This window comes from Prunus mume, linkage group LG4 (assembly GCF_029339155.1).
Source record: "Prunus mume cultivar Tortuosa linkage group LG4, ASM2933915v1, whole genome shotgun sequence".
NCBI classification, from domain to species: Eukaryota; Viridiplantae; Streptophyta; class Magnoliopsida; order Rosales; family Rosaceae; genus Prunus; species Prunus mume.
The window spans coordinates 13202820-13223639 of record NC_142701.1 but is presented as its reverse complement, the minus strand read 5'-3'; the positions used below and the strand labels follow the sequence as shown (position 1 = coordinate 13223639).

Genomic DNA, 20820 nt, shown 5'->3' with positions numbered 1-20820 from the left:
GTTGACTAAGAATCTGGTCTCCCTTCCACGCGCACCAGGAGGGCGTGGTTTAGAACCAGTTGAAGATCCGAGGGCGGCTAGTCGTCTACCTGGCCAAGTAGTGAATGCGTACGTATTTATGTATTTTGTTTATTTATTTGGTTGTATTTTTAATTTAATTTTTCTTTTTCTGGGTGTGATTGAATTTTCTTTTCGTATGAAAATGAAAATTCAGAGTACTTATTTATTTTTTGAGGAGCAGAAGACGACAAAAAGCGAACTGCGAAGGAAAGAGACGAAGTACCAAACGAGACAAATTTATCCAAAGAAAATGTTGGCAATAAATAATCACTAGTTAAATTAAATGACACGTAGAACAATATTAGTTTATATGAGAGAGAGAGAGAGATGGGAAGGTGGTGAAAGGAGGGAGGTGAGGTGGTGGGGTGAGAAGAGATTGAATTGTGACTTTGTGAGTGCGTTTAATGCAAGGAAATCTGTCGTTTAAGGAAATGAAAGATGGAGCCCTTGCACCAAATAAGCCAAACCAAATGGGAGTAAGTTTTTGAGAGAGAGAGAGAGAGAGAGAGAGAGAGAGAGTCTGCTTTGTGGGTTTAAGGAAGAAGAAGACATGCACAATTCAGAGCTTACAACAAAACCCATTTCTTAATTCCAATCACTTTACCATATTATCCCAAAGGTGTCCCCTCTCTCACTACTCACTCACTCTTTTTGCTTAAATTTCATGCCTTTTTTCTTGACCTGGGCTTGTTTTATTTTTCTTTCTTTCATTTTAGTTTGTCTGAACTTCACTGGTAAATATATATTTTTTCTTTAAAAAGAATTCTGTTATTCAAAATTTTCTGCTTGGTAGCGAGCCTGTGGTTTGTTTGCATGTGGAGCTTAAGATGGTGAGGTTGGTTTTCTAGTGTTTTTTTGTTTTGTTTGAGATGATGGGTTTCTTATTTTGGGTATGACTTTTGTTTTGTTTTTGGTTTTGATAATTATTTTGGGTAAGACTTCAGAGCCATATGTTTTCCTGATTTGGGAGGAGTTTTTGTTCTTGGGCGCAATTGTCATTATTTTGTCCTTGTTTGGGATTTTAATTCTTGGTATTGCATGTTTAAAATGGTTTCCAATTTGAGAATGGGCTTTCTGATAAAGTATGGAGTTTTGTTGTGTGAGAGTTTATTCAACATTTTCAGCCCTGCCTTTTCCTTCTTTTGTGTTTTTTTTTCATTTCATAATTGAAGTATATGTTTAAAAAAAAAAAACTAAATTAATATTCATTTGCTTTACACATTCTGATATTTAACAAAATTCATAGTTGATTACCAAATTTGGTATTTTTGTTGTGGAGCATAATATATGCTTGTCTTTTCCCCCTTGATATAGAGAACAGTAGCACTGTGTATATCTAGTCATTTGATTGGAGCTGTCTTCCATGCCTTTTAAGTACTTCAATGTTTTGTTGGCATTAGGATTGAGGGAAAGAAGGGTGTTTGCATGTGTTTTGGGTTTTTGCATTTTATCAATATCCAAATTAGTACTATATATGGTTTAGAAATCATCACTACACCCAGTGACCGAGATTATAGCTTGGTCCTTGTATTGAATTCTAACTGATGGAAGGGATGGATGTCTGCCTTGCTGATATGCAATGCTGAGGATAAGTTGATCTGAATCCTATTTGGTCCCAGATATGTTTGAATATCTTTTTATCATCCCCTAGATAGTTTTCCCTCCACCTATGGTTCTTACTGGAGTTTTATATCCACCACTTAGGATCCTGTGTATGCGGCATGCCGTATAGTACTCTCGTATATCTGCAGCATCAACTCTTGTTGGTGTGCCCTTTTGGGTACAGTGGATGTGATTTATCTTCTGTTATGCATCATGTTTATTATCAGTACCGTAGTTCACTCAAGTGATGTTATATTGTTCTGTCCTCTTAAATTGATTTCTTAATTTTGGTATTGCAATTTGCAGTGCATGTGAAAAGTTAATTTACCAACGTTCTTTACTACTTGAATGTAGTAGCATTGTCGCAGTTTGCATTCCTGGTTGCTGATGAGTGGACAATTTAAGTAAAAGTTCAGGTTTTCCTCTTTTAACATATTTGAAGATCTATAAAGTTTCAACGCCACAATTTGTAGACAACCTGAATCATTGTTTTAGACAATGCAGAATTTGTATAAGCAAAACTCTGATATTGTTTCTGCACATTCGACATTTCCATTCATTGTTGGATCGTCATCGTGGGAGAATTCTACTGAAACACATGTCCAACAGTCTACCTCCAAAAGTTTAATCTTCAAAATGGGCTTGCCTCTACAAAATTGTCATAACAGAAAGCAATCTGGAATTCACTTTCAAGATCAAGATTCGTCGTCAACTCAATCAACTGGTCAATCACATTCTGAAGTGGATAGTATGAAAGAAGGCAACCCATGTGGGGAAGGCATAGTTTCAGCACAATCAGGTTGGTTTATCTCTATGTTTTCGTTCCCTTAGTTTTCCTTTTACCTCCCTTCTTGTGGAAACTGGCTTCTCATTGATGCTTCTACGGATTTTTTGTTCCTTATATGTAGATATGTTCTGTATATATGGGGTTATTAGTGCTTTTTTGTTTGTTTGACAAGAAACAGAATAATTGTGAAAGAGATAATCGATTCTGCATTTATGTACCACTTGGAGTAATGTTCAGCAACAATGATCTGGAGATTAATATTATGCTCCTTATTCCATTTGCCAAAACTTGTATCAATGTGGTCTGAGATGGCTTACTACTGTACTTATCAGAGAACTTTCCCCAATAAAGTAATGGGATCTTCACATTGATTTCCTTTGTTACGACGCACGAACAATATCTAATTTGGTTAGTTTTGTTCATGCAGGATATAATGAAAGACAAGGGAAGCCTGTTGGTGGTCACCTGAAATCACTCTCGTCAATGGCAAGTCAGGGCTTTGTCTTCCCGTCACAACTTGATTTTAGCCACCCAATGGTAAGTTGAGATTTGCTTGTGTTTTGTCTTGCTGAAAGCTGGGAATCTTATACTTTTTCTGATTACATTCAGGGTCACATTCCATTCCACTATGCTGAACCATACTTTGGTAGCTTACTTGCTGCTGCTTGTGGGCCACAAGCTACGGTGAGTACTTGAAAGTGAATACTAATAGAACCTCTTTTCTAATTTATGTTAGCTTGCTTTCATAGTATGTTGGGAACCTAAAAATTATGCTTTTCAATATTTTCCACATCAAATTATATCAATAGAGTTCAAATTATATTAGAACTTGAAAATTCCGAGTTACTAAATGAGGCTTTGTCATTTCCTTCAATGTGATTGCTCAAAATCTTGAACAATATATGGTGCCTTTGGCATTAAACTATGTTTTGATGTTGTTAATAGAAGTAATCATAAAGGGCATGCCTTCACCCAGAAAGCACATATAATAGATTCTTTCAATTTGCAGGATTTTGAAAACATGAAAATCATTCTTGGAGGAAGTTTTAAATGGCTGTTTTTTCCAATTATTCTGCAGATGCTACAACATTAGGTCCAGCTTTGAGGATGCATTAATTCAATCTTCTTCATTATGACAGTTGCAACGTCAATACTGTCAAAATTAGCATAAAAGGAAATTTTGGAATCTTATGTAGGAGTAGGACAGTGATCATGCATGTTGCACTTCAAACTGTTCATTCTCTTTTCACAGTGCTAAGGTCATATGCCTGTCTTCATTATCAGCTCTTCATAAGAATTTTCAAGGTTTAGACCCTAAATCTTTTTAGCCATGTAGCACCTTCCTAGGCATCTTTTCTTGCAAATTGTTTAAAGTCAATGTACAACAGATAGTTTGATATTCTTAAAGTAGGTTTGCTAATGTTTTTTTTTGCCATCTTATAAATTTTGATTCTATTTTGCTTTGCATCTCCTTTGCTCTTATTCTTTTCTGTTCTCCTTTATTAATAATTATTTATAGTAATAAAGTTTCTTGCCTATTTATTAACCCTAGACCAGTTCTTTATGAAGTTCAACCTTCAAGGCATAGATGCAAAATGAGTGAGGAATCTTGAAGACCTATTATTGTTGGGATCAAAATACAAAAGTTTTATAAGATATTATATTATATCTCTTCTGTGGTTCTACCTTGTGGATTCTACAATTTAGTGGTTTTGATATAGATTCTGATTCTTTTGCCCTTTAATCGAACCATGACCTGAAGATTTATAAAAATAGACCACATCTGGTGGTTTTTGCATAAGAATGTGCCTCTTCTGTTTCCATTTTATGAGATATTCATCATTTAAATGTCTCCAGATTCATCATCCCCAGGTGATGGGGATTACTCCTGCTAGGGTTCCCTTGCCTCTTGATCTTACAGAAGATGAACCCATTTATGTAAATGCAAAACAGTATCGTGCAATCCTAAGGAGGAGACAATATCGTGCCAAGCTTGAAGCTCAGAACAAACTCGTCAAAATTCGTAAGGTATGTGAAGTGTTTTTTATTGATTTGTAAATGTCTCTGTGTGGTTTATGTGAAGGAGACTTGTACTTTTTTTGACTGACAAAAGCATTTTCTCTAAGAAAGGCCATTCTGAAATATGTGCAGCCCTATCTTCACGAATCTCGGCATGTTCATGCATTAAAGAGGGCTAGAGGATCTGGTGGGCGCTTTCTCAACATGAAGAAGGTCCAAGATTCCAAGCCTAATACCACAAACCATAGAGTGGATGTTTCAGGCTCAGCTCAGCTACATTTGACCAGAAATATGTCTGAATCCGAAGTTCATGAGCCTGAGAACTATAGAGATGGTGCTTCCACTACTTCTTGCTCTGAAGTCACAAGCACTTCCAACAGTGATAATATCTTTCCACGGCAAGATTTCAGGTTCTCTGGCTACCCCTCTCACATTGGTGGGACCATGCAAGTTCCCTTTGTTGATGTGCGTGGTGGTGGGAACCAGCACCATATTTCCCTCCTCCGGTGAACAATCACCATAGCAGTCAGTGTTCAGTGTTCTGTTGGAGAATACGACTGCTATGTTCCCTCGGGAAGTCATCCTTGGCTCTGTTAAAGTTCCTATCTATTGTTCCTTCGGGAAGTCATCCTTGGCTCTGTTGAAGTTTCCTTTCGAATTCCCTCGGGAAGTCATCCTCAGCTCAGTTACGTTTCAAATTCCCTCGGGAAGTCATCCTCGGCTGAGTTACATTTCGAATTCCTTCGGGAAGTCATCCTCGGCTCTGTTGAAGTTTCCTTTTTCTAGTTGTTAACCTTTATATTTAGTTTTTGGGCAAACACAAGCATTCCTGATGAACTATGGTTAACTGATACATGGTGACAAGAACATAATTACTCTTGGGTGTGATGAATAATCTGCGTATTTGTTCAGACAATTGACCTTGGATTTAAAAGTTTCTGTAAGTGATGAAAAATTATGTTTGTGCAGAAAACTACCCTTGGTTTTGAAAATTCTATTGATTGAAGTAAAAGTGCTAGTTCCGGATTTCCAAGCAAATAATGCCAAAAAGGAAATTAAAAATAACAATTGATCTGATTAATTATTTAAGGTTCCTTCATGGCTTTAAAATGAACCTTGATGATGCGCTCTAACAGAAAACAGTTCATACATGCAACTACATCCTGCCTGCAAGCCTAGAAGCCTGCAAGTAGCAATATCATATAACTGCTAGGTGGTCAATCACGTTCTTTCCATATGAATTACCAATTGCCTTCATTTATTAAGCGAATGACAACTGTTAGTCTTTTTCTTTAATTAAATTATTTCCACTCCCATTTTCTCCTACTCTTATTTTAAAATTTTAATCTTGTTGTTAAAGAAGTTTAACTTAATAGAAAGTTACTTTTTTTAAAAAAAAAAATCTCTATTTGCCATGGAAAACCATGTCACAGTGTCGTTCATGGATTAACCCCATAACCTAATTGACAGATAGGGATAGATGATGGGTACTCATCAATAATATTTTTTATACTGTATTTGTTGAATTTGTTGACCACCTCTCTAATAGAGATGAGTCCTATTAGTGTCAATATGACAGAGAGAGGTGATTAGCAATATGATCAGTAAATGGAGAAATTATAGAATACTACGATAGTATAGCCACTCGATACTCATTAATAGTTGTTAATGGATCAAATTTTGATCCGAATCGAATTAAGAGAGTTTTATTTTGTTAAGTGATCATTGGTCATTAGCTGGTTCGGTAGTGTCTCAATTTTGTTTGGAGATTCAAATTTCAGCATGAGTTGTCCAAAAAAAAGATAAAAGGTAAATATAGAACTATATAAGGATCTAAATGCAAATATCAAGAGGGTACAAAAATTAAAATTAAAACAAACCCCAGGACCAAAATTGTAATTCCTCTTTTAACACCTTCGTATACTCTCCCTCTCTCTCATTGAGTTTTTGACTTGGTTTTCTCTGACACAGAGAAAGAGAGAGAGAGCAATGAAGGGAGCTGATGCCGCACTCTACAATCCTCGCACAGTCGAGGAGGTTTTCAGAGATTTTAAGGGCCGCAGAGCTGGCATGATCAAGGCTCTCACTTCTGGTCTTTTTCTCTGTCTTTTTCTTTTTTGCTTTTTTTCTTCATTTGTTACTAATTTAGGTTTACTTTGGTTTTTGAGGAAGCCCAGAAAGGAATTTGGTGTTTTTTCACTGATTAGTGGGCTTATATTGATTTGAGATTTGGAAATTGGTCTTGTGTTTTGGTCGTCGCTTTGTTTCTTTGTTGAATTGAGTTTGAATTGGATATTTTCGCACTTACTGGTTTTAGCATCTGGGTTTGGTTTCAGAGAAAATCTAGAAAGAAAAAGGACAGTAAATTATGAATATTAGCGGTTAATGTTGTTTTGGGTTCGGAATAACTTCCCAGTAGGAAATGGTAGGGAATTCACCCTTGTTCCCCTTCGGAATAGGGTTCGGCTCATTTCTCTTTTCTGTTTGGTTTCTGAGAAAACTAAAGAAAGGAAATGGTGGAAGATTGGTAAATTGTGTGCTTAAAGTTCATTTATGAATGGAATTATGCCCTTTGCTTTCATATTTATTCTGCGTTTTTGGTTTTTGAGCACGTTGAGGATTGTATAAAAAATTCTTTTGATTTTGGAATTCTAAGTTGTTTTATAGCTTTGGTGTTTGGTTTTCAGATAAATTACATGAGAAGAGAAGCTAAAATGATACTTCATGTAGGGTTGTTACATTCGTTTCTGATTTGGAAGAAAATTTCTGACGAGTTTGTGTTTTACGTTTTGTTTTCTCACTAATTTAGTTTCACTACCATGTATTTAGTGTTGAATTCCATTATTACGTTGAAAATTCTTTTATGTCTTTGTTTTGGGAGTAAATAAAGGTATACCGAAGAAAATGTTTCTCAATTAGATGTTTTTCTTTGTTTTGGAATGGGAAAAAGTGGTTTTATTTGATTAATCTTTAGCTTCTGCGAGAAAGCCGAAAAAGGGGCCTGTCTATAATTGTTTTGTTGTTCATGCAATCTCTGCTTAGAGCAGATTGAGGAGCAGAAGGGAAATGATTTTATTTTTGTAGTGCTTTGGCCCCAATTTTTGTAAACTGAGAAAAGTCAATTACAGTGCTTTTTAGTTAGTGTGAAAATGGAAGGTTTCTAAACTGGAGTAGATATTTGTTCCTTAATTATTTGGAGGATAATTTGCCATTAGCTGTTTTAAAAAAGAAAAACTTAATATTGAGAATTTTGAGTTTGATTATATGTTACTCTTTTTCTCATGAATCAAGGAATGGATGAATATGTCCACTTATACTCTTTTTATTTTTGATTTAAAGAACCTCTATTTTGATGTGAAGGAAACTTAGGGATTCAAAATAGATAAATGTAAAGACCTAGATTTGAATACTGTTGTACTAGATTAACATATTGAGATCAGTTGAATGGAGAGTCATGACATAAGTAAATTGTATGTGTTTTAGTTTTTTGTCGTGCCACTTCAGTTTTATTTTTGAGGTGATTTTGAAAAGTTTGTTGGAGCTTTACTTGTTGCTGATGTTTTAGATTTTTGTTGCAGATGTTGAAAAGTTCTTTCAGATGTGCGATCCTGGTAAGTCCTGTATGCTTTATAAGTTTATTTCATAAATGTGGCTTCCACTTTTAGAATAGCTTGTGTGCTATGTATAAATTATTCCTTTGGGGCTGTAAATGAGAGGTCTCTAACAAATTTGGAACTTAACTAGGTTGTCATTGCATTCTTTCAGGAATCTAATATATTGGTCATCGACAATAGCTGTTTGCACTCTTGTGTTTTGAGCATGTTCAAGGTTCTATATAGGAGCCTCTGTTCAAATAAGTTAATGGAGATGCTTGTGATGTCACTTATCGACAAAAGACAAAAAGAAAAAAAAATGAAGCTAAAAATGACCATAGCTTAGTAAGAATTTCTTTGGTCGATTATTTGTTTTTGAAAATTGTGATTAAATCATGGTGTTATTGAGTTCATTCTAAATGATGAAATAATCTATACTGGGAAACGGCTAAGTAATATGATTTTGAGAATTAACAAGAAAAGCTAAATTGTCTTTTGTGCATGCTGTGTGTCCCAGGTTTGTCTAAATACAATGTTGCATGTATGCTTGTGTTGTGTTATGAATTATATAATTTTCTTTAGAGCTGTAGTCAAAGGAGAATAATCTATTTTTTGTTTAGTGATGTTGCATCCTGGACAAGGTTGTTATGAAGTCAAGATGACAATGACAAAGATCAAAAAGATGACAATGATGATCATTGTTGTTATTATGATATAATGTCTGTGCATTATTGTTTTAATGAATTTAATGGTTTCTCAGAATCAATGATAATTATTTTCTTTGAATGGTTGAACCTTCATATAAATTCAAGTCCGCATAAAATCTTTTCAAAGCTTGATCTGTGATACTTTGATGTTCAGAGCTGTTTGACAATTAAAGCTGTATCTAATAGGGGTTTTCCCAGTTCTGGCAAAAAAAAAGGGTCCAGTCAGTTTTCATTTTTTGGTGTTACTTCCTATTTGTGGCTATGTTTTTGCTGTCTGTTTCAAGCAGTCTTTATGAGCTATTTTCTTCTTACAGAGAAGGAGAATCTTTCCTTATATGGATATCCTAGTGAGCAATGGGAAGTCAACCTACCTGCTGAAGAAGTGCCTCCAGAACTGCCCGAGCCTGCACTTGGTATTAACTTTGCAAGAGATGGTATGCAAGAAAAAGACTGGCTATCTTTGGTTGCTGTTCATAGCGATGCATGGCTAGTTTCTGTTGCCTTCTACTTTGGTGCCAGATTTGGGTTCGATAAGGCTGACAGGTAAGTTGCAACCAATCTGTAGAGTTTATCTTGATCAGACGCTGCATGGTTGTCAGTAAAGTTCATTTTTTGTGTTCTCCTTGGTAGATAAACATGAGGTTGTGAGCTTCTGTTAAATATATTGTTGTTTTTCTTTTGTTGCAGGAAGCGACTTTTTAATATGATTAATGAACTTCCAACAATATTTGAAGTTGTGACTGGTACTGCAAAAAAACAAGTAAAAGAGAAGTCATCTTCAAATCATGGTAGCAACAAATCCAAGTCGAACTCCAAAGCGGTAAAATTACTTTCCATGCGTACTTTTGTTTCAAGAAAATTACATAAAATGGGTAAATCTTGGCAATGCAAAAGATTACATGGAATTTGCACATAATGGGTTCTATTGATATGTCACCTCAAATGAAAGAGGCATTGTCCCGCTATTGAAATGTAAAGATTCAATTTTTGGTGGTATTTTTTCATCATTAAAATCTGAATCTGTTTGTGGCTCAGTGGAGTTACCAGGCACCCTGGATTTTAAGTGAGTTCAATTCTAATATTTGATGGCAACAATTTGATTTACTTATTTTTGTCACAAAAAAGCAGCGAGGATCAGAATCTCAGGGAAGACATTCAGAAGTGGTGCAGCCAAAGGACGAAGACGAGGGCTTGGACGAAGAGGAGGAAGATGAACGTGAAGAGACATGTGGGGCATGTGGTGGAGGGGACCATCCTCATTAGATGAACCCTGGATTTTTTGTGACTTCTGTGAAACATGGTTCCATATGAAGTGCGTGAAGATAACCCCCGCAAGAGCAAAACAGATTAAGCAGTACAAATGCCCTTCATGCAACAACAAGAGAGCTAGGCCTGATTAAAATAAATACCCAATAGCTTGATAAATACTCTTATAAGTTGATTCTCTAAAATCTGATCTGTTTAAGACTATTTGTAACCTGCTTTTATAATTTGCTTCTAGTGGAGGCTACGTTTAGTGACAGATTTTCTTTTTTACTTTTTAGTCCTATGAAACATTTGCGACGCTTTTCATATATCTATCCAAGTAATTCTTAGTATTAAACATCCTCCATTTTTTTAAATTGTCAATTAAAACTCCTTCATGAAAGGTGGACAATCTTGTTATCACACGGAATTTTAACTGAACAGTTATTTATTTATTTATCATTTATTATCTATGGTAAAAGGAACGAGGCATTATGTTACGCTTGTTTCTTTTCTTGAAGCATGTGATTCGGTAGTGGCCTTGGATGTGGTTATTATTTCCGAGGGTCTTTTCCACCATGGCACTACTGATTCATGGTTATTATGACTCCGATTCCTGGTTAACTGGAATCATGCTTACCTCGATTTCTCATTACTCTGATTCATGCGATACTCCGATTCCTGATTAGTAAACATGCTCCAAGTGAATCGGCATATGACCTTAGATGTGGTTAATAGTTATCAGAAAAACCAAACCAATGGGGGCTTAAAATTTTTGCATACAACAGATGTATTTAATCTAATTCTTGCAGTAAACTAAGCACATAACAAACATATGAGAAATTATTATGAGACCGAGCGTTCCATTCACCAGTTAGAGCATCTCCATTCAACAGGAGAAAAAAGGGAAAGAGAAGGTTGGAATCACTCTTTGCCATACAAAATTATGTTGAGTGCCCCGCCTGACGTCAGCACACCAAGTGGTGTGCTGCAATCCTACACAGCTCTATGATGAATGGCTGAGATGGATTTGAATTCAAAATGGAAGGCCCATATTTCATGCAATTTGCATTGCACTTTCAATGGTCTGAAATATTAGAAAAAAATACCTTAAAATGTTTAAAATAAATTATAAATTTCTACATAGATATTTTTATGTTAGTTTGTAAGTAAAATCATATGTTCTTCAAATTTAAATTTTTTAATGTCAATTTATTTGGAAAAATAAAATAAATCTAACACACAAAATTAATTTTAAAAAGTAAAAAAAAAAAACACAAAAATGAATTATCACAAACAAATTGAATATGCATAAAGTGGCTTTACACCCCCGAAAATACACCCTTCCATTGATGATGCTCTTACATAAGATGCCATAACTTTTTTTCATTATTACTATTTTTTCTTCCAACGAGCAGTGTTAAATGATTTTTTTTTCTTCCCAGTTTTTGTTTTGACCGAAACAATAAGAGATTTATCTTTTTGAAAAATTATTTGGCTCATTCAGTAGTATACAACAATGCTAATATGAGCCATGAGCAAGTGTGTTGAGTCTCTTTTGTGCAGTTCATGTGTGCTTTTTCATGCTGACTTGTCGTTTCATGCTTTGATTTTTACCTTACAAAAAGATTATAACAGAAGATGGACCATATCACATGCTGCGTTTGGGCATCAACCTTAAATTCATGCTTAACGTGTCGTGTAAACAATGCGTGATACGACTTGTCATCAAAATTGATACGACGCATCATTAAAATTTTATAATCAAATACCATTTTCTCATTACTGTCATTTTCTTATAATTTCCTAAATTTTGTTTTAAGCATATTTATAAAAATAAAAGCATTTATGAGCGTGCCCACAAAGTCAGAAACAGATCATCATCAGCATTCTAACTACAAATGATGGATGGATTGTGATATAAAACAACCACTTGCAAAAGTATATATCTCCAAATGGATTATAAGAGCTTCACAAACCTCAGCAACTACTACAAAGTCCAGCACATGCGTTACATAATCATCCAAATCCGGATGCGCATACAAATATATTAATAATACAAAGTTTAAAAAAAAACACGATAACCAAGCTTGTCCCATTGGAAAAAGATTCGTCAAATAAATTATGAACCACAACCATAGAATTGAGAATATGAAAATATATAAATTATAGGATGAAAAGACATGTTGGGTATGTGTTTGTTTTTTCGAGCCAAAATTAGGAAAGAAATGGAGAAAAGTCACACACGGGTATTAAAGGGGCTTGAACCAAGGACCACTTAAAAACAAATCAAAAGTTTGGGTCAACCTAACTAACACCCATTTACACATTAGGGTGTTAACCCCACCATTTTATATTAAACTTATCCAAAACATATCACATCCAAACCAAATGCAATTGTTTGAGCTTTCCTCCACTAACTAGCATGTGATCCTTAATTACAAATATTATGAAAAAGAAAAAGGAACAGAGTGGGTATGTGTCACACTATCACTAGTGGATGTGGTTGAGATTTAAAACCAATCCAATTAACATATCAAAAGCAGAGGACTTTGGGTAGAGTCTAAGTTACACTAGAGTCGAGAATTTTCAATCCAAGCAATCTTTGAAAAATCTAAAGCTTCTACATTAAATCTCATATATGTTACGTTACTGTATGTACAGTACTGCATAAACCAGAAGTTCAACTTCTGCATAAGATCTATATTGAAAATAACATATTTACGTCTGCATTGTATTACATTTGATCAACCAAGTGTGTGCAGGTTAATAGAAAGAAAGAACAAAAACAGAAACTTCTTGGTTGCAAATTGCAACGCAAGAAGAGAAAACAACAGAGACAACTTAACAGAAAATAAAACAGGAATAAACAAAGTATCTCCTCTATTGTTTGTTTATCATGTCAAAACCTCTTGGTTCTTTGTGGAAAGCCGTTTGAGAAACTCATAGGTGGTGATCATTGTGGTTGCAGAAATCGACATTGAAGCCCACCGCGGCCCCAATCCTCTGTAACAAGCTGTCCATCCACCTTCCTTAACCAGATTCCGAACAGTCTGTCCGATTGTTGGTCCACGCCGGCCATTGTCCTCCCCATCCAAAACTTGCAACCTTGTCTTAACTGTATCGAGGGGCATTGTGATTAGGGCTGACATGCCGCCCGCCATGGCTGCACTGACTCCCTGAACTGCCATTATTGTTTTCGAATCCGGTGTATATGTGGTCACCCCATCCTCATTTCTTTCATCACTTTTCTTACAAAAATGATACCCAACTCCACCCCAAACCATTCTTTGAGCAACAGAGTAAGATGCCCACCAAACTGCATTGGATGGTGCATATGTCAAAATAGATATCCCAAACCCTCTATACAATCCTCTTGGCCCATCCGTCTTAATAATTTTCCTGAATGCATCGATCCCATTAACATATTTACAATCAGATGCATTAGGAAATTTGGAACTTGATTTCACACCACCTTGCACCATGAGTCTCTGACTCACAACATCAACTGGAGTCCACACAATTTGTGCAGCCATTGCTGCACTCAACCCTGCAGCTGCATTGGCAATGGCGGCTGCCGTGGACTCTGAAATTCCTAACCTAATCGTGGCAGTTCCGACTTTACTCTTAGTGACCTCAAGCGCTGCCATGTACAGCGCCCGGGCAGGTATTGTACCCATCAAAGAAGTCCCAAATCCTCTGTACAATGCCCTAAAACCCTCGTGCCTAACCATTGAAATCGCAGTTTTGAGGCAAGAAACTTGGGATTGAGCTACTTGTTGCCGGGTTTTCAACACCACAACAGGGTAAAGAGTCGCCGATACACCCGAAAAAAGAGCTGCTCCGAGGAAGAAGAACTTGGATTTATCAAGCATTTGCCAATCAATTTCAGCGGGAATATGAATTTCTTGCGCCGATTCTTCCTCGGCAGTGCTCAAATTCATCTTAGCCACCTTCTTAACGACTCAAATTTCCCAACTTTGACACAATTCGATTGAACCCCAGACCCCAATTACCTCCAAATAACCTTTTAACCCCTCAAAACTTCACAAACTCCAATGTTCAAATCCAAAATCTCCTCCAGTCTCACACCAGTTCTATCTACAAACCCTATCTGTACAAAATTTACAAATCGAAAAATAAAAACTACTTGCGCGGGCTGTACAGTATTGAAGCCTTCATATATGATACAGATTTGATAAGTTCCATAATTAAAAGGGGTCGATATCAACGAATCAGCGGCTTTTTCCTCCTGTGGAACCAGGTCTTGGATCGGACAAGAACCGCACCGAATGCATCTAACATTTTTAGATACAAGAACGAAGCGTATCGAAGAATCTTACCCGGAAAGAGATCATCGGTAGCCGGAGAAGCTCGCCGAGGCAAGCTAGGTTCCGATGGACATCAAACAGAGAGAGAGAGAGAGACTGAGAGAAAGGAGAGAGAGGGGAGGGAAATGGTGGGTAATAATAATATGGCGCGTCTTATTTTAGGCGGAGGCTAAACAAGGAGGAACTGACACGTGTCGGTTACGGATTAGGGTGGTGGCGATTTATAGGTGTTTGCTTTGCTTTGTTTTGTTTTGTTTTGTTCGGTTGCAAACTTGCAGGTGGAGGCCGGTTGCCCGAGCGACAGTGGATGACGTGTCTGATCCTATCCATTTTGGAAAAAGAAAATAACTATTTAATGTACGTGGGTCCCTCACTCCCTACAAATTTCTTTTCTTATTACACTTTAGCAATTTGCTTCGAAATAAATCGTGTAATTATTCAACACGCCAAATTCCTTTATAAAAAAAAAAAAAAAAAAAAAAATCAAATGTATCCAACAAGAGAAACCATGGCCCAGACAAACTGTTGCCAATAATAAAAAATCTTATCTTATCTTTTTACTTATTTTGTCTCATAATTTCGCATGATAAGAGAGGTGAAGATATTTATCAAGGAAAAAAAAGAGAGATGGAGATGGAGAGAAAGTACATATGGATTAATCACGTAACTGATCGAGTGGTGAGAGAGATGAAAAACTGTGCACTACTGAATTAGACACTTCAGCTGATTGGGGTTGTTTTGGCAAAAGGGCTGTGGTTAAACCAAGATAGCCAAGCAAAAACTCATGAGTCATTGAAACCACATCAACTTTCCTTTCATATTTCTGGGATTTAATGGCCTTTGATCCTGCCTTATATTCAATTCGGGGAGAAACCGTTTAACACGCGACGTGATTATGTTTTAGGGTATAACATTAATAAAATGTACATGTATTTGTAATATGGATTGTTAAAAACACTTGCCGAAAGTCAGTGGGGTATAGCTCAGTTTTTAGGGAATTATAACCAGGTGCTTGACTGTTGAAAACAGCTGGTCACTTTGCCCATTATGAGACCAAGATAAGCATGAAATAATTCTATGGTCACTTACATTTGGTCAATTAGCATCCTCTGCTATGAATTCGACAAGTTATCTCCTAATGCCATACTTTAGACACGGAAGAAAAAACGTCGACAAAACCTGGCTGGTGAACATATCCTCCGCACAACAAAACAATAAAGAAGGATTTTTATTTATTTATTCTGCTTAGAAAAAGGCCAAGAACGCAGAACTTGTAGATCTTAATTGATGAGGAGGATTGTAATTGTTTCCTGTACAAGTTTTTCCCTTTGTTGGGTGTTTCCCTATACAAGTATCTATACTTGGGATAACAAATCTACCGTTTATGGTTTTGGCTACCAATAAGCATCGTCCTCATTCTCCAGTTAACCTGCTATGATTCTATGGAAAATGACCTTTAAGCCACTCAAGTATTTTTGCATGCCTGCTCAAACCACTGCAAACAGCAAGTTAAAGATTTCAGATAATAGAAAAGCAACAAGTTTTTATTTTATTTTCAAATTTTGGGGTCAAACAGAAGCGGGCATGCAAAATTAAACCATTATGTGCTTACCTGTCTCAGTAAATCAGCAAGAGTCCTAGGAAGTGCTTCAATGTTCCTTAGTACAATGTAGAATGGGAAAGGAAAAGAGTCCATGTACTTCGAAAATTTAATATTCCCACCCTCGAAAGATGCTTCCTACAAAGACGCATTGCACGAAAGAAAATCCTGGAATTAGATATCCACTTTTCCAACAAAACAAAAAAGAGGAAATTCACAGATATATTATACTTTAAAAGAAGGGTAAGCAGCCAATTTATATAGTTCAAGTCCTTAATATACCTTAAAAAATCCTAGAGGGAAATTAACAGTTGCATGATAGGTCAGGGAGTAAAATGGTTGTTAACCCTAAAAAGAAAGTATGGAGAATTTACCATGAGGTCCATTATGGACTCTTGTGGATTATCAAGAAGCAAAAATGCAACCATACGTTTTCTAGCTAAGGCATCCCTAACACACTGCTTCAAGTTCTCCTGCAAAGATGAACTTTAAATACAAAGAAAACAATAAAACTGAAGACAAGCAGCAACAACAGCCCCTTGGCCACTTAAAAAGGAAAAAGAAAGTTACTTTCTCATGGAAACGACCATCCGCAATAATCAAAACGAGCTGTTCTAGTGGGTTCCATCCAGAGGGAAGTCGTGCTCTTCCAACTGCTTCATCTAGCTTGTTGTTTAGATACTTCAAAAGATCAACAACTGGTTCATCAGCAATGGTATTCTCCTGCTTGAATGACAAACTCGAGATCATCTGCACAACAATCAGTAAGACACTTTAGATGCTATATACCATGGGACAGAATAACTACTGAATAGAAATATGAAAATAAGGATCTATGATGTTATTTATCTACTGATATTAAGGGCACTGACCTTGATTCCAGCCTCTCCAGTAAAAGGTTGATCGAAGTCATGTAGCAACCTTATGTTACCTTTCTTTCCAAAGCTTGCAACAGCCAGGTTGCCCATTTCTAGTTGGGACATTGCACGACATACCGTTACCAAAGCTTCAATAGCAACATCACCACAGCAGCTCTCAGACATACTACGGGAATCATCAACAGCAATGACAACTTGATAATCACGTTTGTTAGGACGGGTCCGTCTCAGCCATATTTTATCTTTCCGATAATGACTGGCCATGTATGGAATCACCTAAGAAATTTTACATCACAAGGAAAACTTATTAAAATATGTTTACAAAAATTGAAGTGGACACACTGGATTATCTTGCATCTTACCTTCTTCATGTTAATCCGCTTGCCTGTCTTATAATCCCCTTCAAGCTTGCTGGCTCGATTAGGCTCCATGACAAGACGTAATTGTTCAGCCAATTCCTGGGACAATCTTGTTGTGGTCTGCTCATATCTTCTCCAGAGAACAGTAGCATTGCCCACAACATCATCAGAAAATTCGCCAGCAACTTGTGCTTTTCCCATGTCACTGTCATTTACAGAAAGTTTACTGAGCTGATGCATGTCATCACTGAAGTAGGACGTCTGCACAGAAACTACATCCTCTACTATGCTTTCGGGATCACCATCATGACGGCTATGAATATCTTGATACTCATCGCCTGGCAATTTTTCTATACCAGAAAGATGCATCTGATCCTCTATCTTATCTTGGAGCATTGGAGCACGACTCCTGCTAGGCTGTGCTTCATATTTTTTATTCTCAATTTCCATGTCAACAAGGCCATCTTTATGCGTTGTACGATCATCTTCACCCGCATTGGACTTATTACCATCTACATTTCTGTCAATCTGTTCAGATGTTGCAGGTCCCAAAGCCTGAGCTGTCCCCTTTTCATACTCAGAAACGTATCCAAACTCATCTGCATTTTCATTCTTGATCTCATCTTGTGGCTCCACCTCACCTTCCTGAAGATCAACAGACACTTTAACTCTTTCCTCCCACTCCTTGAGTGCATCCCCAACACTACGGTAAGGGTTTGGTTTGCTTTTCCTCTCAGATGAAGATTCTTGCCTAGGAAGTTGACTTTTTGGTTGCTCAGCAACATTTTTACCATTATCTGATGCCTCAGAAATCATCATATCCAGCTCTGAGGTATTTGTGGAAGGTAAACCTCTCATAGGAGTAAGCTCATTATGAATATCATTGCTATTTGCCCAGTTTGATTCTGGTGCTACATCTCTTGGATCTGATGCCTTCAAGTCACTCTTAGGTTGTGTTGTAGGTTCTGTGTTGGGCACATCATCACGCATTGAGTCAGACTCTCCCAGTTCGAATACATCCTTACTTAATCCTGAATTTATGTCAGGATTATCTTCATGATCCTTACTTGCGTCATCCCTTTCAGGAGTTGCATCTATTTGTTCTGTCTCTGCCTCTCCCATGGTTTCATCAGTTGAAAATGCATGTTCTTCTTCATGGTCTTCATTCTCCGCATGCTCATCATGCATTTCAGGATCATCCAACTCCATAGGTTCATCAGAATTTTGATTCAAATCATCGGGATTTAATCCTGTAGGATCTACAACTGCTTCTTGTTTGTCCAGGTTCATGTCATCAACACTTCTCGACATCATTGAGATCATCCTGGCTTCCAATCTCACCATTATCTTCATCAATTTCATTTAAATCAAGCTCTCCAGGCTCGTTGGTGGCGGCAGCAGAGTCATCCTTGGCTCTAAGCTCCCTAGAACTTGCATCCCTATCGTTAACTGAATTCCCAGATTCATACTTCTCATTTGAATTATTGACATTTTCATCTTCATCCTTATTCCATAGTTTCTCATCAACAGTTTCACCATCAACTCCTGTTTCTCCCATTGCAGATTCTAAATGCTCATCTGCATCATCTTCATTTGCATCATCTTCAGAGTCTTCACTGACACTAAATGTATCAGCTGCAAAATCCTCCTCCATCTCTATGCCTTTATCATTTTTACTTGGGACTTCACCTGAGGCATCTTGTTCTTCGCTAGCCTGCAGATACATGCAAAAGAAAATTTAGTGACATCTTGTGACAAATTGCCACATGATATAACGCATGATAAGTTGGTTGGAAATTTCCATGTGCTCAAATCAATACCTTCTCAGATATTCCAAGTAGTTGATCTTCATCGGTAATCTGATCACTGACATCATTCAGGCCAACACCATCTCCCATACCTGTTCCTTTTTTATCTTGAGATATATCACCAGTAGCATCATCCTCTTTGTCTTCAGAAGAAATCCCAGATCCCTTTGAATATAAAGCTAAAACGTTTGCAAGCTTATGAATTATTAAAGATACCTGCACATAAATATACATCAATGAAGACATAATGTTATACAAATTTCAAGAATCACTGACAAGAATAATTTAATTTCCTATACATAACCAAGTGAATGTTCAACACACTGAATATGAAACTGGCAACTTCTGTTCAATATTGCATAATTATAACAGCTGGAATGGGCTATAAGTTCCACCTCTGTAGCTTATACATAATGGCATGCAAGTCTTGTTGCTCAGTTAAAATGGTCAGTAATAAATTTAGCCTTCACGGCAGAGTGGAGGCAGGAAGGCGAAGATGTCCGGAAGGGCAAAAGGACCGAAGAGTGGCATGGTGGATTATTTCTGTTGGAAGTAGCACTACTGGTAGTAAAGTGATGAAAAACTCACTTGGAGAAGAATTGGATTACCACGTCCATGTCAAATCTCAGTACAGAAAGAATGGTAAAGAGAAGGATCACAGAAAAAAAGAAAAGAGAATTCAGACACACAGATATCCTTGAGACATAAGAATCACCAGAGAAAACCTTTCAAACCCAATTTTCGGATAATGAAAATAAGGTTTGATGGGAATGGGAGCAACTGGCTGAAACTTTAGTTCCTCATTCCCATTCCCTGCCCCACCAACCCATGAAAAGAAAAAGGAATGAGAGATGACAAAGATGCACCAATATACCCATGATTGAAATGGAGAGAAAATGACTTACAGTTTTGCACATAGCTAAAAGTTCTTTCATCAGAGCATGACCAAAGTTCAATAAGATGTCCAAACACCTACAAAGATGTTTAAAATGTGCTTCAATTCTGAGTAAAAGACTCAGAGAATTTCCACCGCAATGATTCACCAGTTCTCCCTGAGCACAGAACAAAGCTAATTTATTGTGTATTCATACACAAGTGAAAAATAAAAAATATATATAAATATGACAAAACTTACAGCATAAAAGATTGTCCTCAGAAGTTTATTGCGTAAATCGTCCAAGCTCAGATTTTTCAAAAATGAGTCAAATACTTTTTCCCAGGACGTAATTTGCCCCAATTTGTCTGGATGAACATGGTCATTACTTGGTGAACCTAATTTTTGCATTGCCCCCACGATATGTTCAAATGTACTTCTTAGGGCTTCCCAAAATGCATTTTCGAGTTCACCAACTGACACATTTTTCTCATCCATCACTGAATTGAACTCCACTTCCATTGACCTCCCCTGGAAAATCCAGAAAGAAAAATATTCAACTTAAGTAAACCGAAAAGCCTAAAAACATTTGCCAAGAAATCTCCATCATATTTCAATAATACACTCCACGACAGCTACAGAATCATTTGCACACTACTACTAACAATATTTAAAGTACAAAGCCAGAGATACCTTCTCAAATATATCTACAAAATGACCGAGCAAAATATCTTCAACTGAGCTTTTATCCACATCTTTCGCATGGAAAACAAGAAGATGCTCCTCAAACTCCTTTAAAACCTCGAAGTTTTGAGACACCAATTGTTCCATGTCTTTTGAAATAAGAATGCATTTCGAGGAGCCAGCAAGAGTAACTATAGCTCTATCAGGACCAAGAAGGTAATTGTCCAATGATTCCTGTTATAGAGTCGGGCATAAATGTAGTGTGAGAGCTTA

The 20820-nt window shown here is 36.7% G+C and overlaps 3 protein-coding genes and 1 pseudogene across 13 annotated transcripts in view; 2 read left to right on the top strand and 2 right to left on the bottom strand.

Annotated features, from left to right (window-relative positions):
- Nucleotides 1-410: 410 nt before the first annotated feature.
- On the top strand, nt 411-5441 carry NF-YA6 (nuclear factor Y, subunit A6). Of its 10 annotated transcripts, none has more exons than XM_089050763.1 (7): nt 413-679; nt 2020-2078; nt 2158-2461; nt 2877-2986; nt 3059-3133; nt 4307-4477; nt 4601-5441. In XM_089050763.1, the coding sequence occupies exons 3-7, from the start codon at nt 2161-2163 to the stop codon at nt 4976-4978; spliced, it is 1035 nt and encodes a 344-aa protein (XP_088906889.1). In that variant the 5' UTR covers nt 413-679; nt 2020-2078; nt 2158-2160; the 3' UTR covers nt 4979-5441. The 10 variants fall into 10 exon arrangements, with proteins under 10 accessions (XP_016649376.2, XP_088906889.1, XP_016649375.2 ...); XM_016793889.2 differs by having other exon boundaries at nt 2017-2078; XM_016793888.2 differs by having other exon boundaries at nt 1969-2078.
- A 957-nt stretch (nt 5442-6398) lies between these two features.
- Nucleotides 6399-10371, top strand: LOC103327657 (PHD finger protein ALFIN-LIKE 4-like; annotated as a pseudogene). Its single transcript, XR_016126187.1, has 5 exons — nt 6399-6560; nt 8047-8079; nt 9083-9311; nt 9456-9588; nt 9894-10371. The product of XR_016126187.1 is annotated as a PHD finger protein ALFIN-LIKE 4-like (transcript).
- Nucleotides 10372-12617: 2246 nt separating this feature from the next.
- Nucleotides 12618-14478, bottom strand: LOC103327659 (uncharacterized). Its single transcript, XM_008230014.3, has one exon. The coding sequence runs from the start codon at nt 13955-13957 to the stop codon at nt 12911-12913; it is 1047 nt and encodes a 348-aa protein (XP_008228236.2). The 5' UTR covers nt 13958-14478; the 3' UTR covers nt 12618-12910.
- Nucleotides 14479-15559: 1081 nt separating this feature from the next.
- The window catches only part of LOC103327789 (midasin-like protein), a 37841-nt gene continuing 32580 nt past the window's right edge, over nt 15560-20820 (bottom strand). The window contains 11 exon segments of the mRNA XM_089050295.1: nt 15560-15839; nt 15957-16082; nt 16319-16417; nt 16515-16694; nt 16817-17098; nt 17185-18484; nt 18486-18895; nt 19002-19205; nt 19895-20041; nt 20125-20394; nt 20557-20781. Coding sequence (XP_088906421.1) covers nt 15810-15839; nt 15957-16082; nt 16319-16417; nt 16515-16694; nt 16817-17098; nt 17185-18484; nt 18486-18895; nt 19002-19205; nt 19895-20041; nt 20125-20394; nt 20557-20781 — 3273 coding nt within the window. The 3' untranslated portion in view covers nt 15560-15809.